The sequence below is a fragment of the Aegilops tauschii genome, chromosome 7 (genome assembly GCF_002575655.3).
Source record: "Aegilops tauschii subsp. strangulata cultivar AL8/78 chromosome 7, Aet v6.0, whole genome shotgun sequence".
Taxonomy (NCBI): Eukaryota; Viridiplantae; Streptophyta; class Magnoliopsida; order Poales; family Poaceae; genus Aegilops; species Aegilops tauschii.
In genome coordinates this window covers 246,633,331-246,652,387 of record NC_053041.3, presented here as the reverse complement: position 1 = coordinate 246,652,387, position 19,057 = coordinate 246,633,331, and the positions used below count along the sequence as shown (strand labels likewise).

The 19,057-nt window shown below is 44.3% G+C and overlaps 1 protein-coding gene across 1 annotated transcript in view; it reads right to left on the bottom strand.

Moving 5' to 3' along the window:
• Nucleotides 1–402: 402 nt before the first annotated feature.
• The window catches only part of LOC109766676 (MADS-box transcription factor 51), a 30,335-nt gene continuing 11,680 nt past the window's right edge, over nt 403–19,057 (bottom strand). Inside the window, exons 3-6 of the mRNA XM_020325453.4 lie at nt 2,704–2,765; nt 2,527–2,614; nt 1,114–1,155; nt 403–906 (exon numbers count right to left, since the gene is read on the bottom strand). Of these exons, the coding sequence (XP_020181042.1) occupies nt 838–906; nt 1,114–1,155; nt 2,527–2,614; nt 2,704–2,765 (261 nt within the window). The 3' untranslated portion in view covers nt 403–837. The remainder of the gene's footprint in view (nt 907–1,113; nt 1,156–2,526; nt 2,615–2,703; nt 2,766–19,057) is intronic.

The window sequence follows — 19,057 nt, the reverse complement described above, 5'->3', positions numbered from 1 at the left end:
CACCGCCTTCATCGCCCTTGCGTCGCGCTCGCGGCGGTGCAGGCCGTGGCGTACAGGGGAAGGGGGCAGCGAGCCCGAGTGCACCCGCGGCAGGCGTTGAGCCCCACGAGGAAGTCGAGCACATGCCCGTTCCCTTGAGGCGCCGTGGGCGCCATGGGAGAAGAAGAGAGAGGCGATCGTGGGGCTAGGTGAGAGGGGAGGTCGCGGAGGTGCGGGCGCGCGGCGGCGGGTAGGAAGGCGCGCGATTTGTTCGGGATTAGGACTCAAAGAAAGGAAATAGATCTGCTGAACTGCTGAAGGATGGACACTGCGGAAGAGAAAAACCGGTGGCAGAGTGCACGAGAAAAAAAAACGGTAGGAAGGGATATGCATCGATGGTAGTGGTGGAAGCAACAACCAAACTTTCGTCACATACTTCATTTCTTCTTACTGATATTTTGCCGGGATTTACACCATATGAACTCGAGCTCATGCAAACAAATGCAAGTACAAGCACGTACATGGACGGAACAAAAATAAATGTTTGACACAATACAACAATACACGATGATTCTTGAAATGCTCTTATGGCAATAAATATCAGAGCCCCGGCTGTTCGTAAGAACGGCGTATTAGAATTTGATACAAGATACTTGAGCTCGGTGTTCTTAGGCGATATATATAGCAGACTAGCAGAGCTCCTGCTGCTTCTTTCCTGAGGAGGCTATTCTTAGGCAATAAACCGAGTCGGCTATTGCAAGCATGAACATTGGCTGCAGGTTCTGAACGTCTGGATGCAGATGTAGACTGTGCCTACGTATATATATACCCTCCCCTTCCCAGAACGTTCTCACAGCCTCATTCTTTTCCCGACTCTTGGCCCGACCAGTTGTCCCCTTTCTTCTGTGGATCTCTCTTTAATCTCGCCTATGAACAGAAGAACAACAAGAATATAAAGTAATTTAACCAATGTATGAAGACTAACTGTGAATGAACAATTGATATGTTTACTATGTTCATCCATCAATACTGAAACTTTTTTCTTCTTCTTCTTCTTTTTTTTTCAAAAAAAAAAAAACTGAAACTTTAGTTGCATTAGAGAAAATACTGGAGCTTCAGCATTCTCAAACTAACCTCAGTTTGGGTGAGCTCAGCCACCTTCATAATACGGATGCTCTGCACACACAAAAAAAAAAGCAGCTCTCAAACATTTTTGTATATATACGTGCACCATTCATTAACATTGCAAATGAAATTGTTAATTTTTTTTAGAAAAGGAGGACGACCCCGGCCTTTGCATCTGGACGATGCATACGGCCATTTTATTAATTATTGACACAAGACCTTACAGAGTCATACAACAATAAGCCTAAAGCCATCAAACTAAGCAATATCTGTCGCTATCCCTATCCAGTTGATGTAGGGGCGCTGAAAATCTTGGCCTAATACCAACCAGACCTCGCAGCCAAACCTAACATCTAAGACTTGAGGTCCCAACTAGGACGCCTGCCGGGTATAGGCACCCATCAGTCTGGTGTGCTTCTCAACCAGGACGCCTGCCGGGTATGAGGCCACCGCAGCTACCTGCCACCAATCCATCGTCAGAGCTGTACTGCTGCATCAACCTTGCCCGGTCTAACTGCCGCCGACGCCACCACGACGCCAGGCAGCGTCACCCTCCTGTGCGAGTCCTTCGCCGCTCATCAGGCGCCAAGTCTCCACTGCGCCACGCCGCCGAGATCCGCCGTCATCAATGGAGCAGAGGAAACACCGCTCCTCCTCTTGTCCCCTCCAACCAGCACTTGCTCCAAAACGATGCCCCCATGAGGGAGAACGATACCGAAGGCACCGTCATCGTCCGATCCGGTATACCCAGATCTAGGGTTTCCCTCGGAACTTCCCGATCAGGTTGATGTGACCTGCAACGACGATGCCTCCAGAAGGGAACGACGTCTGAGACGCCGCCATCGTCCGCCAAGACCGCAGTCAGGCGCGATTTTCACCGGAAGCCACGTCTTCCCGACCTCGTGGCTGGCTGGAACCGAGCGGAACCTCGCCACGAAGACGTATGTCGCCGTCGGTACTCCGGCGGAGATCCGGCATCTCCTCACCGGTCCCTCCATGCGCCGCCGATCGGCGGAAGGCCTCCCCGCGACGGATCCAAACGGGGCGTTGGATCCGCAGTGACCGCCATCACCATCACGACCAGGACAGCGCACCCCGCCGGATGGGGCGCTGCCACCGCCGCCGTCCATGCAGGGCCGCCGCTCCGCTGACGATGGTGCTCCGGCCCCCGCCGCACAGCCCGGATTCGCCGTCCTAGCCGCCGTCGTTGGATCGCACGAGAGGAGCCGCCCCCGCCGCCTCAGATGGGATCCGCCGCATCCACCCGCCCAGAAACCTTCGGCACCGGGCCGCGGTGGGCCGCCACCGCGGCCCACGCCGGCGGCAGCGGCGGCAGGAAGGGGCGGCAAGAAGGTGCTGGCGGCGCTAGGTGAACTTCAAATGTACGCTAGAATGTTCTGGAGATAAAAAAAACTAGCTGACCTTAACAGCTGCCAATACTTCTGTAACAATTTCCTCGAAGCGGGTTAGCTCAGCGATGCTCATCTCTTTAACATCTAGTTCCAAGGCCCTGAAATTAGACAGTGTGTGTAATGCGAAATATATAATCTTAGGCACAGCGTCGATCAGTGTATGGATGTGTGATGGATGAGTAATTACATTTGAGCGAAGCTATTTAGTTCAGATACTGACTCCGGAGCTGACTGCTCGTTCAGATCAAGCTGTCCAAAAAATCGAAAGAACCGGTTAGTAACTTGCTACAGAAACCAAGCATGAATAAATCCATTGCAACAGTACAGGTATGAGGTTGGAACTAAATCTCCGATGCATGCTTACCAACTTTACCAGCATTAATTCTCTACCGCAGCTGGTTATATACCTAAATAGCCAACAAAATGGACCTATGGAAGATTGAATTCAAACCCGAAAATTTGAACGCAAGCTGTTTACTTCGAGATTGCTATCAATCGCTGATAAATGTCATCTCCATCATACACTTTTTATTTCTACAGTCGTGTTTCCTTTGTCAAGTGCTTAATTGAAGCTAGAAACAGGATCTAGGATTAAAACAGGAAGCCCATTCTCCTGGGACGATACTTGGCTTAAAAGAGAAACTTTTATGTGACGTCTTCCTTGTCAAATATCTGTATTGACTGTTTCTTTCTTTACACCTGGGTTTAGTTTCACTTTGGAAGATGGTCATCTGCTACCAACAACTTAACTATTGGAGAATGATTGGGAGAGGCTGTTCTTGGTCTGAAAACCATTCCTTAGAATTAGAATAGTATCATTTGGGCCCTAAACAAAACAGTGTTTTTACCACTAAGAGCATCTCTAGCGGATTCCTTATATCTTAACTCCTTATATGCCTCTGTATACTTAACTCCTTCAGAATTTGCTCCGCTAAAGGTTGCGGAACCTAGCTGAACCCCTATATTTAACTCCCTAAAAAAATTGACAAATTCTTCCAGCCTTTATCACATACATTTCAAAGAATTGCACAATAATTCATCAAGCATTCGAACGATTCAAATTCACGTACACGACAAATCGACCATATAAACATGCATATAGTTCATATCATCAAGAAATTCAAATTAAAACATGCACAAAGTTCATCCAAAAGGCACCACATCGGTCAAGTTTGATCCAAAATCACCACAACATTGCATGTCTTATGTCGTGGATTCAGCCCTACCAAAGGCATGTTTCGGCTGAACGTTCAAAGCACTCTCGTGCTCATCATCTCCAAAGAAAACATCACCACCCCCACGGCCACCACCATCATCACCTCCATAGACACCACCATCACCCCCATGGCCACCATCATCACCCCCACGAGAGGCCTGCGATTGTGCTATGATCTCTAAACGAGTGAGTTCCCAATACTTCCTTGCCGTGGCATCCATCGCGTTAGGGTCCATGAACATGATAACCCTCTCTTCGGCCTTCTTATCTTTTGCAAGCCTTTCCTCCTTGAGTGCAATCCTACACTCCTCCTTCACCTTCCTCTCTTCGGCCACCAACTTGGACCTCCAATTCTCGTCCTCCAAGCACTTGAGCTCATTCCGCTTCGTCGTCCTGTCTTCTTTGCGTTTGGCTGCCAGTGCTTTCTTGCTCTCAATCATAGCATCAAGATCCTCTTTGTAGGCGTCGACGCCTCCATGCTTCTTCCTCTCTTTTGCAATCTTGTTAATTACCGTCCTGCCTCCTGAAAGGGTGTTCATCCTCCTCGTCATCAGCTTCGACGGATATGGTAATCCATGGCCTCTTCGGCATGGTCTCAAAGTTCCTCTGGATTCATTTCTCATTGCCAACTAGTTCTTGTCATGGTGCAATGTGAAGGGCTTGCCACCATTCTTCTTGTTGTGTTGTTTGTATAGGTCTCTGATGATAGGCCCATACTCCATGATTGGCACCCCACTCAATGATCCATGGTTGACTTGATCAATACACCTGGACGATCGGGTATTGCTGTTGGACGGTGCCCCGACGGTATCCAAGAGAGCCTTGAGTGCAGTTGGACCGTACGGTGATGGCGTTGGAGTAGTAATCTTCAATCCTAGTCCCGGTGGCAAGGCGTCGGTGGTCGCGATCCCATCTACAAGTACGGAGGCAGCGGCCTCCTTCTGCGTTCCAATAAGGCTACCCTCCGCTCGGATGCTCGGATAGCGATGTGGTCCTGTGCTACTAGGACGTTCTCGTAATATGTCCGAGGGTCTTGGGCCTTCATATCCCCAGCAACGACGAGTACGTTTTGCTGACCAATTCCGCCCCACAGACGAGGATGAAGGAGCAGGAGGACAATGTGCGATTGCCGGAGTGTCCCGGATTGGGATTTTCGCAGTGCCGATGACCTTCCTCACCCGCCAATCTTCTTCAAACTTATGATAATGACCTTCGCCGTACTAAGCCTTTCGTGTCTCCTAGCACTTGTAGCAGTTTGATTGTCTGTTTTTGCGGGCATGGTCGATACTGGTGTAGCGCCTCACGTCGAGACCGTGCTACACATGTAGCTGCTAGTATGGTGGAAAGTGGTGGCGACAACACATGATGATTTCGATTTGGTCATGCTTCTTGAGTACCCAGTCTCAAGCTTCGAGGTGAAAACCCTAGATGTGACCGTAGTTGGTTATACCTGGCAATGGTGATGTTTTCTCGTCATTACCTTGTTGAAGGCATTGCTAAGGTTTGCTCGGACTTTATCTTCAAGGTGAAAACCCAGGATCTCATCATTGGTGGTTGGATCCAGTGACAGCGATGCTTGAGTGTCGTTCCCTTCTTGGAGGCAATGCTACTGGAGAACCTCTCTCATTGTCGTGATGTGAATAGATGATTGGTGCAGATCTGGGCGTTGTAGGAGTTTGTCGATCGTTGTTTAATCCCTGTAGAGTTTCTTTTTCTTCTTCCCCATCTGCCTAGGCATAGATTCGATCTTGTATGAATTTTTGCATTTGCATTCATGACTCCTTGTGTGTATGTGTGTGTTGGTGTTGGATATGTGGATCCTAATTATGCATAGGCCGGGTGTGTGCTTATTGTGTTTGTATCCCTTTTATGCTTCATTTTGAGTCAATAAAATTCACCCATCGTCGAAAAGAAAGGCTCAATTTGTGATTGCTCCACTGTGTTGTGTTGTGCTTATTTTATCATCTACTATAGAAAATTAGCCAAAAAGATAGGCTAAAGCGGACTAAACAAACACTAAAATAGACAAAAACTAGTTGGGAAAACGGGATTATAATCATCCATTGCAATGTCAAAAGCAGCCTAAACCTCTCTAATTGATAGATGGCTTGGAAAGGGGCTTTTTTATCTTTGTTTGCGAAAGAGGCACAGTTTATTCAGATTCCAGCGTTACAGAAACAACCGTGTGAATAGTAAAAATTACAAGAGAGCCCCTGAGGAATCTATCGTCTTCAACCTCGGGAATGAGTAGATGGCGCGTCGTCGTCTCTGCTGCTCCCTCTAGGAGCTGGTCAAACCTTCTTTCAGGCGGACGATAAGTCATCGACACTTCAGCCCCTTTGAACCTACATCCTGGAATCAAAGTCATCACTAGAATTGTAGAAGCATGCCGACTGAGGGATTCGAGCACTTCTTCCAGATCTAGATCCCTCCACCAGATAATGGAGGTCGAACATCGAGTCATGGTCGCCACCCAAACAACCACCATCACTGTCGCTCGAACCAGCGGTCTAGCACCCACTTCATCTAAATAAACTGCCCAATCCAATCGGATCCGCTGCTACCACAGCTTTATGGACCTTCTGTCATTGTTGGAAGCACCGCTGGAGTGGGGAGTGGCGGGAAGGACATTATTATGACTTTAGGGTGCCTTCGCTTAGCCACCGTAAGCAGGACACAAAATTCTACTGGGATAACAAATGTAAACAAAAACAGAACAATTCCCTCCCACTCCGGCCAGTCGCCTCTGAGGCGGGCCGCATAGTAACCCGAATCATCCTTTGTTCGCCAGTGAGCATAAAAATGTTGGGACTTTTTGTGTTAAATAGATTTGCAAAGCTAAGATTCCCATTGATTCAAATTTTCACACGAAAACTTTTCCTGAATGCTCTACTCATCAAAGACGGTTGCAAAGTAGAAATGGTTGGATCTCCCTATGTTTCTTCATGACAACCTGGAATCTTGTTACCATTTGGTTTCGACTACACCATTGCTAGGGTCTTTTTTGTGGGGAGGGGCACCTTGTTTTACACTTTCGTGATTCCTAACTATTTGGTACAATTGTTCTAGTCGATGCATGTTGAAAGTGCATCTCTATATACTCTAGTGGTTCTGTTAATTTATGACAAAACAATTGAGAGACTAATGTTTCATTGTGTTTATTCTGGTATAGCATGTGATATTATGGTTTATGATGCCTTTTTATAAGTGGAAGATCATTGATGAACCCTACCTGCAACTTTTCAACTTGATGTCTACATAAAGCTCTTAGCACGTATTTTACATGCTCTTAGTCAATCCAAGATTCACATTGAGTGTAGGACGGCCATAATGTGAAGAGTGGAAAAGGTAAAGTACTTTGGTCTTAACTCCAAGAACATATCCTAAGACACAATCCTACAAAATTCACACCTTATTCATGTTGAAGTATATATGTGGATTGCCTAGCCCTTTCCATCAGTTCGGACTTGTCTTCCCCATCACACGTGAGAGGGGATGTTACAGTATATGTGGATTGTCTAGCCCTTGCCATCAATTTGGACTTTTGGTTGCATTGGATAGTGCATGAAGCTTAACATGGTATCAGAGCTAAGGTCTTGAGTTCAAGTCCTGGCTTTCGCAATTTATTTAAAAATTGCTGCTGCCCCCCTTTGTGTCCACGTATGAGCCTCTTGAGCCATACCTCTGAGTCTATCCACATGTTGACTTTCCGCGTCACGTGTGAGAGGGGGTGTTGAAGTGTATATGTGGATTGCCTAGCCCTTTCCATCAGTTCGGACTTTTAGTTGCGTTGGCTAGTGCATGAAGCTTAACAATTCATTCCTTTGTATGAGTTTCTCTTTGCCCCAGAACAAACTCAATTTGAACAGTTTGGGACCACAGTTTCTTTCATTCTATAACCGTCGAACCATTCCAACGTAACATTATACGTTTGCTATCGCACTTCCAAGCACAACATTTTTCCTCAGCGCTTCCGAGTCATTTCGGTTTGCTCCTATGCTAGTCACAATTTAGTTTCAGTGCCGCAACTCATTTTCAACTAGTACTCCTGAGTTTTGTATTACTTCTTTTCTGCAAATTCTTATTCTTAGAACTGCTTTGTTTACTATAGTACAACTGAGCGATTAATTTTATCTGGTACTTCGGAATCATTCTATCTTTGTAGAAAAGCTGCTACTTTTTTCATTCGGAACCACCACTCATTATTTCACCAGTACTCTAGAGTACTATATTTCATCTAGTTCCTAAAAATTGGCCGGTAGTCCCACAAGTTTTCTTCCGATACTTTTGAATCTAGTTACTTTTTGGGTGACGGTCAGATTTTGGATCTTCTCTATGAATATCCTCTCATACCTTTTCATGCCTCCGTCCATCCATCTCATCCACCCTTGTTCATTCCACCTCAACCATCCACTTCCTCCACTCAATCCATCTACCACATAGAGAAGCAAGATCCAAGGAAAGGAAAAAGAAATAATTAAGTGTTGGATGATTCCATTTTCATTTCTTGATTCTTTAAAGGCCAAGAAATCCCCTTTACTAAATGCCTACACCTCAAGCTCATCTCCTTTCACCACAATCCTATCCTTGTGAGAAAGAGATCCTTGGATTCTTGAGAGAAGGTTTGATTGATGATCATTCAAGGAGTTCTTATCCAGTGACTTTGCTTTGCTTGTTACTCTTGGATGGTGAGTGCAACCCGGATGGCTAGGAGTCACTTGAGTTCCTATAAAGTTCTACATGTGAAGGACTAGACAGTTTGTATGGGCTCGGAGATTGCCAACTTCAGGAAGATTTACCCTTGGTGGTTATTTGGATAACCAAAATTAGCGCCTAGTTTTAATAAAATGCTCTCAGTAGGATTTTTTTAGAAAAATAGTTTTATCAATAATTTTGTAAGGAAAAAGTATGTGTATAATCTTGATTGGATGAGAATGGCTGCAAGAGATATGCTAAGGGGTTTATAGAAAACTGTTTAATTCTAGTTTTCCGATAAAGTCGTTTTTGGTTTTAGGAAAACTAAAATTTACTTATCATTCAGTTTGTTATGATAACCAAAAAAATTAGTTAGTTACAAACATATTTGTGTTTAGGCAAATCGATCAATTAAAATCTAGGTATCTAAACAACCCTTTAGTGAGGCTTCTAAGTGCAACCCATTGTGGAATAGGTTGGTTGTGCTCCGTGGACCGCTTGGTGGGCGACACAACCAGGACCCTTGTGATCCTGGAACCGTTGGTTCGAAGCCTCCATCAAGGTGGGTGTAGGACATCACCAACATCATCATGTCAACCTATGTTTGCACATTCTACCTTACTAACATACATTCATGCAGGTTGTTATATTTTTGTTTCTCTACTTATTCGACATGCTTGATTGTGTAAGGATGAACTAGCCTTTTGTGCTTAAACTATCAAATCTAAAAACCCTCTAAACCTTTGGACAGATCCCCCCAACATGTCCTTTTTCCATAGGGAGATTGCTTCTTTATGGATTGTCTATCAGTTATATGTTGGCCCATCTACAAATTACACCTAATGAAGCATTGCGTGAAATGAAAGTCATTACATCTCCACATGAGATAACTCACAGATTGCTTGTTGTTTAGTATTCGATAGGTTTGAGGAATAAAGAAGATAAATACATGTGAAGGATCATCGTAAGATGCTGATGAGATGATCTATTGTTGTTTTTACTATATGCAATGAATCATATACCTTGTTGGTGAAGCTAGTGGGATGCGGGTGATTCAAGGATATGAATCTTATGGTTGGGATGGTCAACTTGTCCCCTTTTGGGTAATGTTTTTTATTCATTTGGTTGGTGGTTAATTTTGAGAATGCTTATGATAGTAAAATTTGAGATGTGATAGTTGTTCATAGTCTTTTCCCTCAGCTTTTCATCGAGTTGATAGGGAACAAGGGGTTTCAGATAAGTGTGTTTAACTCATTTTCTTCCTATATGATATTCTCTTTGAATTATTCTAGATCTTGACAATGAGTTGTACTATAGATGATATGACACAATGGATGTCAACATACGTGTACCATGGATGTTTCCACTTTATCTCATATATATTGTATATCCTTCAAGCTTAGTAATTTTATTGTTTATTAAATGATCCACTACTTTGTTCACACACATCTGTTGTGTCGACCATCGAACAACTATGGTTAGACAAAACCCTAGCTGTTGATGCCTCTTTGCGTCCCCTCGCCCATTTAGAGGTGGGGCTAGATACATGGAGAAGGTGTTCTTCTGTTGTCTAGGTATCATGAGGGATACATCATTGCAATCCCACATAACATAGTTTTCAGGACACATTCTTATATTCAATATTGGGCACATTTACAAAGTACAGAAGAACGCGTCATTTTCAAGGGTGTTGCTAAAATGCTAATAAGAAGAGCTTGGCCTTGTTAGTGAGGCAAGAAATCTTCCGCCTTTGTGGACGAAGCTGATTTTACAAGGGTGATTTGAGGAATACAATGGATATGGTTGGGATGGCCAATTGGTCTCCCCTTGGATAGATTTGTGTTGAATTCGGTTGGTAGTTATTTTGAGGAGTGCAAATGATTGTTACTTTGAGATGTAATATGTGCTAACTTGTTTATCCCCTTAGTGTTATGTCGAGCTAATACGGAACAACATTTTTCATATTAGTGTGTGCAACTTGCTTTGTTCATTTATTTCTCCTCTTTGAACTGCTCATTTAGATCTGGGCAATACATCATAGAAAAGATGTATGTCACTATAGGTGTATCATTGATATGTCAACCACTTTTAGACATATATATATTTTATCCTTGAAAATAGCAATTTTTCTTTTCATCAAGAAAGATATTATAAAACTAACAGAGTTGGAAGCCAAGGACTTCTTCTGATATATCTTTTATCCTAGTAGCATAGAAATTAGCTTGTTTATTATATGATCAAGTAGAAAGTGTTTAACAAGAAGATTACTACAAAGTAAGTGAGTTGTAAGTTAAGGATATTAAGGTGAAAGAAATATCTTAGTCTCAAGCATGAAGATGTTTGGGAACCAATTTTCAAGATAGACATTGGTCTTAATCATATGTAATATTTATGCATGTCATCTTGTTGCTAGTGTCTAAACCGTGTCACTACCACCGATAAAGACTAAATCCTGGCCGCCAAGGCTAAGGTGACTAGGTCCTCTTCTACTAGCTGAGCCTCAGAAGGGGCACATCACTAAATCCCCTCATGAGATGATTTCCATATTTTGCTCTTTGATAGGTTTAAAAGGGATGAGGATAAAGCAATTTTGAAGGTGGTGTTAGGATGCTGACAAGGCAAGCTCATACTCTTGTAATGGATCTTCTCTATGGTTGAAGCTAGTGTGATGAAAGTATTTGAGGAATACAAAAGCTATGGTTAGGAGTTTCTGATGATATCTTTCGGATAAAGCTTTCCATTGATTTGTCAGCTTCTCTTTTTGCAGCGCTTATTGTAGTGAATTTTGAGATGTAATAGGGTATAATAGGTTTTGTTCCTTAATTTTCTATTGAGATGATAGGGGACAACAATTTCTAGTTTATGTCTTGAACACACTTTCTTCATTGCATGTCTCCTCTCTAAACAACTTTAGTGTAGAATTTGGTAACAAGTTAAACAATGCGTCATATGACAAGATGGATGCCAACATAGGTACATGTATCCTTGATGTGATACCCCCTTTATCTCCAATACATTGTGATAAGTTTTATTTATACTCACCATTGCATTGAGTTTAACCATGATACTCTCGGGATTTATCTCAAAATATCCCATTAAGTTTTGCTTTTATTTCGTTTCCCTTTTTCTGTATTTTGTAGGTCTTTTGGTTGTTTCTCCCTTGTAAGCACTTACCAGGAATTGCTACCCATTTTTTAGTAAAACATAGCACAATTTGTGGCTGTATATGGTATATTGAACGAGATTGTCCTCAAAATGAGCTCAAATGACGAAATAACAAATTTCCTTTTTGGATCATCCCTATTTGAGGTTGTATGCAAGATATGACCAAGCGACCAACTAAGCACATTAGAGCAATGGGCATAGCACAATACGAGCTCGGGTACGACCGTACAAGGTGGTATGACCATCTGTACCATGCAGGAAGAGCTGGAGAAGAGGCCTAGTCTTCGCGGTCCAAGCTTTGATTGGGTGACATTTGTTTTTATTCCATATGTGGGAGGTAACTAAGGTTTAGGGGGCATCTAATTCACATTGGAGCTCTTGGATCAAAACAGAGGAGTCAACTCGATTCTTATATTCATCTCCAAGAGGTATCCGACCCTAACCCTATTCTAGTCCAATCCCTAGGCATTTTGGGGGTTGTGCCCTAGCCCATACCTCCACACCACCAAGATCCATCACATCCTTGAAGGAAGGACAAATGAGAAATACAAAGAGAGAATCTGCCATCCTTCATTGTCATAGCCCTATTCGCTGACGTTGCGACATCTCACTACATCCGCCTCTCTATCCCTCGTTGAGCCTTCGTGATGGTTGTAAACTTGAACCCCTTTTTAATGTGTCTACTATTTTAGTAATTGTTGGTTCTAGGTTTTGGATGATTTAGTATGTAAATTTAATCTTATTTCATTTTAATTTTCTCTTTTCGTCTTGTTTAGTTACTAGTTTAGTTCGCTACCCTTTACAATTAGCATCTGCCAAGAAGCGAACAGATTAAGTTATTTCCAATGTAGGTTTGGGTGCAATGTAGCTGCATTCAGTAACATGCATAGCTAAGGGGTTGGTAAAAACCTTCCTTAACTCCTGAAGTTTAATAATGGCTTACACTTCCCTTGAAAGGTTCTATTGTCATTTGGACACTTGTGGTCACCACCTTGCATCGTATCAATTTTAATGTTTACTATATGATCCAACTACAAAGATTTCATCATGAAAATTTTAGTAAAGGTTAGGACTTGGATGTTAAGGCACTAATATGAAAGAAAAAATTCTTTCAAGCAAACAGGTATCAAGGAACTAATTGTCAAGATAGACATTGATCTTAAAAGAATAATATTTCCTGCATGTCACCTTGGTGCTAGTCTAATATTTGGCCACACTAGTCTCCTAAGTTTCTTGCAAAACAAAGGTGCCATGACCCCTATACCTCATTCTCCTTGATGATGCCGAGGTCAAGTCAGCCAAATTGGTGAGTTGTTCTTCTTAAGGAATGGACCAACGTACACTATGGTTGTGACATCTAGATGTGGTGGTGGGTGTATAGCAAGGTGCAAAAGCATGCATATCTAGAATAGGTGGCTAGCGAGGTGCATCAGCTAGCATATCTAGAATGGTGGGTTCCTGATTTGGCATGAATGAGGGAGGCAGTTATGGTGCACATGGCTACCGTTCTGGTGTGGAGGTTACATCTTTTCTCAAGTGTACCTGACTATAACGTCCTATGGCCGCATGGGCTAGGTTTTCCTAAGATCAATGTGTAGTGATGTGGGATCGTTGTTGGGATCCTATCGATCATCAGATTTGTACTTCTCGGGATGTGGCTTTTGATGAGTCTCGTCCCTTCTACCCGCGTCCATCTTCCTCAACCTTTTCAGTGGAGTGCATCTCTTTCCTCACTTTTTCTGACACACCTATCGCTCTCGTTGAGCCATTGTCCATTTATCCTGTTGCCTTATTTGTTCGACTATTGCAGACATGACATTTCCACCCATGGTTTCCTCACCTCGGTTGTCACAGGATTCCTCACCTTCCTCCTCGATGACTTCTTCGTCTCCTTCATCGGAGTCTACCCAGTGAATCCTCCTTGTATTCTTCCATCGTCTCCATACTTTTATACTCTCCATTCGTGTGTTGTGGATGCGTCTATCGATGTGCTATCTTCCTTGTCTTAGCCTACTTATGGCTTCCATCCTCGTCCGCTACTGCCTGTTGATCTCCCTGGTTTCTCTGCCTGGCGTTGTTGTTCTTGAACCGACTTCTTATTGTGAAGCTGTTGTTCATCCTGCTGAATGGCGGCTTGTGATGGCACAGGAGCACTTGAATGTAACGACATGTGGGATCTTGTTTATCTTTCTCCCCATGTCTGCCCCATCACTTGCAAATCGGCCAACAAGGTTAATACCCGCTCTAATGGTTCTCTAGACCGTTACAAAGCTCGTGTTCTGGCTCGTGGCTTTCAATAGGAGCATGGTTGTGATTACAATGAGACTTTTGCTCATTTGGCCCATATGACCACTGGTCGCACACTTCTTAGTGTGGCCTCTATTCGCCATGTCTGTGTCTCAACTTGATGTTAAGTGTGCATTTCTTAATGGTGAGTTGCATGATGAGGTTTACATGCAGCCCCCACCTGGGTATTCTGTTCCCTGACGACATGGTATGTCGTATCCGTTGCTCTATTTATGGCCTGAAGCGAGCCCCTTGCGCCTGATTAAGTGTCTTGCCTGGTGACTGTCGCTGGGTTTTCAACGAGTGCTCATGATCCAGCGTTGTTTGTCCACCTTTCTGCTTATGGTCGGACACTTCTTCTTCTATATGTTGACAACATGATCATCACTATCTAGGACCCAAAGTATATTGCCTTTGTGATGGCCCGTCTTAGTGAGCAGTTTCTTATGTCTGATCTTGGCCCTCTTGGCTACTTGCGTTTGAGGTCTCTTTGACCTCTGATGGCTTTTTATTTCCCAAGAAAAGTATATCCAGGATCTTCTTGCTTGTGCTGCTCTCACTGATGAGCGCATTCTTGAGACTCCGATGGAGCTCACATGCTACTTATGGTGATCTTGTTTGATCTACCCATTATCATAATCTTGTTGGGAGTCTTGTCTATCTAGCTGTCACTCGTTAGGATATCTCTTATCCAGTTCATATTTTGAGTTACTTTGTCTCTGCTCCCTCTTAGCTTCACTATAGTCACCTCCTTTGTGTTCTCCGATATCTTCATGGCACGATATCTCACCATCGGTTCTTTCCCCATTCCAGTTCATTACAACTTCAGGCCTATTTGGATGCTAATGAGCTAGCGATCCTCAGATCGTCGTTCACTTTATGCTTACTGTGTTTTTCTTGGTGGTTCTCTCATTGCCAGGAAGACGAAGTAACAGACTGTAGTTTCCCGTCCGAGTGTATAGGGTGACTTGCGTACTGTGGCTCTTTTGGCGTAGAGGTTACTTGGTTATGGTGGTTATTTTTGGAGTTTGGTTTTTCTGACACTACACATACTCTGCTCTTGTCTGACAGTATATGTTCTATTAGTATTGCGTGCTATCCTGTGAAGCATGAGCTCACCAAGCATATTGGTGTTGATGCTGCTTTTGTGCACGCTGGTTTGCAAGATTAGGTTATTGCTCTTCAGTATGTGCCTTTTGAGTAACACAATTGGCAGATTTCTTTGCGAAGGCCTAGAGTAGAGCACAACACGACTTCTATCTATCCAAATAAGTGTTGTTGATCCACCATGAATTTGTGGGGGGGTGTTAGAGTTATATATATTTAGACATGCACCTATTTGTATTTTCCCCGTTTTATACTTAAGTTTTTTGTGTGCATATTTTACCACACCTGTACATGTATATGCTAGCCTATGGCCAACTGGAAAGACAAGTTGTGTATTTCAACAGATAGTCCACTTACTCATTCCACCTATTGCAAGCCACTCTATCCATTCGGCTACCACCAAAGATAAATGGACATCAAATGCAAGAAAGGAAGGAAAAAGGTGTTGGGTGATTTCATGTCACTTCTTTGATTCTTCGAGGACCAAGAAACACATTTCTTGAATCCATCCTCCCAAAGTCCATCTCTTCCACCATGATACGCCTCAAACATACCGATATTTTTTGTATGAATCATCCTATAATGTTATTAATTAGATACCATTTGGCAATAATTCTTATTGAATTTATTAGACTAACATATTAATCAAGTGCCTGGTGCTAGTTCCAAAAAAAATTCCTGTTTTTTTGTAATTTCAAGAAAATCCCTAGAGAAAGTCTGAGGAAAATTAAAATCGAAATGGTTCGAGAAGTTTGAAGACACCAGAAGACCCTGGAGCCTAGGCCCCACCCCAGGTGGGTCCCATAGGGCCTAGGTGTCCTAGGGTTGTTGGCGCCTACAGGGGTGCCTAGTACGTGTGGGACCCTCCCGGCTGGCCTCCAGTGCCTGATGCTCCATAAATACCCTAAAACTTTCACCCTAATTATGGAGCATTTTTCATCGCCTCCACATCATGTTTCAGATGCAATCTTTGTTTTTGGCCTTGATCCGGAACTCTGCCGGAAGGGGAAACAATCTTCATCACCACGCTGCAAGATGAGTTGTATGTAGTCAACCCCCTGGATTACGGGTTCATGGTAGTAGCCAAAGTTGTAATCTCTCGACCTTGATGTTTTAGATGTTCAATACAATAGTGATATGAGCTACCCTAATGATTATGGTTTATCTGATGTACTCGTAGTGATGATGTTGATCATGTTATTTATCATGATACTTTGTAAGTCATATGATCATGTCCTTACTCTTATGTTGTTTTCACAGAAAGACTGTAAGGGAGGCCCCTATAGTATAATTGGTGCAACAAGCCAAAATTGCAAGTACCATGCCTTAAATCTAGATGGTTGGGAAGGCCGCGGCCCCTTTCCATCACTACGCTATGCCTTAGTCTGCTCCTTACTCTTATGTCAACTCATTTCATCATGCTTTGGTCAATGTGTGGGAGAATAATATAAGGCAAATATATATGCATTGTCATAATTCATTAATTTTCCAAAATGCGGCAGGTGTCATTGTTAACCATGATACTTTGTTAGTCATTTGATCATGCACTTAATTTTACTCTTATGTTAACACGCGACGGTTGTGGCTACACGCAGCGGACACCAAATACTTATGTTAGCACGTGGATGCAGCCAACGTGCATGGTCCACACATCCACATGTGGTAGCACGCTGTAGCTGCAACCATGAACTCCAGCGAATGGTCGGGGCAAGGACGTGGGCGGTGTCTAGCACATGCCGGCGAGTTCCTATCTGACCCATGCAAGCTCCTCTCCGACCTTGCATATCGCGGGAGATGAAAGAGAAAAGGAAAAAATATGTGAGGCTATAGGCGGGGCCAAGTGGGTGGAATGGATTTTGGGCTGACGTGGCAGGCACGTTCGTGCGCGTTCGAGCGTCCCCATATCCGCCCCATATATGATCTGACTTTGGGGAGTGTCGGATAGCCCGAGCGTTTGAGGAGGCTTTGAGGAGTCCGGTTGAATGGCCTATTTTTCTTCTCTCTCATGTTCAGACCCTGACCGGGCTATCCGCCCGGACATTTAGAAAACCTTCGAGGAGTTTGGTTGTAGATGTTCTTAGTCCACTTTCACAAATGTCAGATATGTGAGTGTCAAACAATGCTAAATATGTGGTGATTACATTGCCTAAGGTCTTGATTTCAAGTCCTGCCTTTCGCAATTTATCCAAGAATTGTTGTTGCCCCCTCTGTGTCCACGTATAGTCCTCTTGAGTCATACCTCTAAGTCTATTCACATGCTAAACTTCCCACGTCAAACATGAGAGGCGTGTTGAAGTGTATATGTAGATTGGTTGTGTCGCCTAGTGCATGAAGCTTAACATGGTATCAGGGCATAAGGTCTTGAATTCAAGTCATAGAGTTTGTAATTTATCCAAAAATCAATATTCCCCCCTCTATATCCACGTATAGGCCTCTTGAGCCATACCTCTGACTCTATTCATGTGTTGACTTCCTGCATCACACGTGAGAGGGGGTGTTGAAGTGTATATTTGGATTGCCTAGCCCTTTCCATAAGTTTGTACTTTTGGTTGTGTTGGCTAGTGCATGAAGATTAACACCCCTGACTAAGCATGAGATTGCACGATTTCGATGCCTGGTAGCTGCATCTTTCAGTTCTCCATCCATAGGTTCTGCTGGTTCTGCTACCGACTCTTCCCGCAATACGAGACCACCTTCTACACACGCAGGAACATCTTAGTGGATCCTTGATACTAGAGCATCTTTTCATATGACACATGATTCATCCACTTTGTCCTCTATTCAATCTCTCGATTCTCTCGTTCATGTTTTATTGGTGTTTGTAGCTCTCACTCGGTTACTGGCCGAGGCATTCTTAGCACTTCATTTGTTCATGTTACTGATGTTGCTCATGTTCCTTAACTTGCCATGCAGCTCACTTCTGGTGGTGAGATTGTTGACTCTGATTGTAGGGCCATTCTCGACTTTGACTGATGTTCCATTCTGGACCAATGTTTTCATGGCGTCCGTATATCGTCGCTATATCGACGATATAGCGGTATGGCGCGGTCGTAGCCTGGGCCGTCCAGGCCCGCGATAGGTTTGGCCTGTGGCGTCCGCCATAGGCCCGTGGAGTCCGTAGGTCATCCACATGACGCGTTTTCATCGCCATACCAGAAATCGAACGCCTTCGACTCGGTGAGCTCGTGCGCGCGGGAATAGCAGCCGGCGGCAGGAGAATTGGCGCGCGCGCGGGAAGCATCAGGCAGCGGCGGGAAGGAAAGAGCTCTCCAGAGCTAGAGAGAGGGAGAGGGAGAGAGAGAGAGAGGGAGGCCATGGCAGATTGAGATCGTACTTGGAGTCCTCGACCTCGTCCTCTCCGGCGAACGGCCAACGGCAGCCAGCTCCAGCTCCGCCTCCAGCCTCCGCACCACCTCCCCTCCACCCCTGCGGCCCCTTTCCCTACCTCCCGCCAGCCCCCTCTTCCCTCCTCCCGCCACCCCCTGTCGCTCTCCTTCCGCCAGCCCCTTTCCCCTCCAGATCCAGCTGTAGGGAAGCGCCTTTGCTCCAATCGAGCACAACTGCTCATCTCCTATGTGCATCAGGTGACCATCATGGTATTTCCCCGGCTCCCCCCTCGCCCTCTCCTTCTCCTTGCTCTTCCTCCCCATGCTAGTGCTCTGTTTCTTCTGTATCTGTCCTCACTGTGCTAATTTCTGAATATATGTACATGTACTGCCTGTTGCGCTGCTGCTATATGTAGTGTTCAGTCATGTACAACTCACTTGGGCAACTCATTTGGTACAACATATTACAGCAAGATTATGAAGTTGTGATTTAATTTGCTATCATCCGCCATAAGGTTGTGTCTATGATGTCGCCATGCCATACGCCATAAGCGTTATAATGTTACGAAGGGGGTCAGTCGCCATAAAATGCGTTACGCCATGAAAACATTGTTCTAGACCGTCACAATATGCTCTCCTTGGTGCTAGCCCCCAGCGCCATGACTGCCAGGGCCTCTGGGAGCCTAGCTGGCTTCACCTCCCCTCCGCTGCCATCGCCGCCAGCCTTTACGCCTATGTTGCCTTGT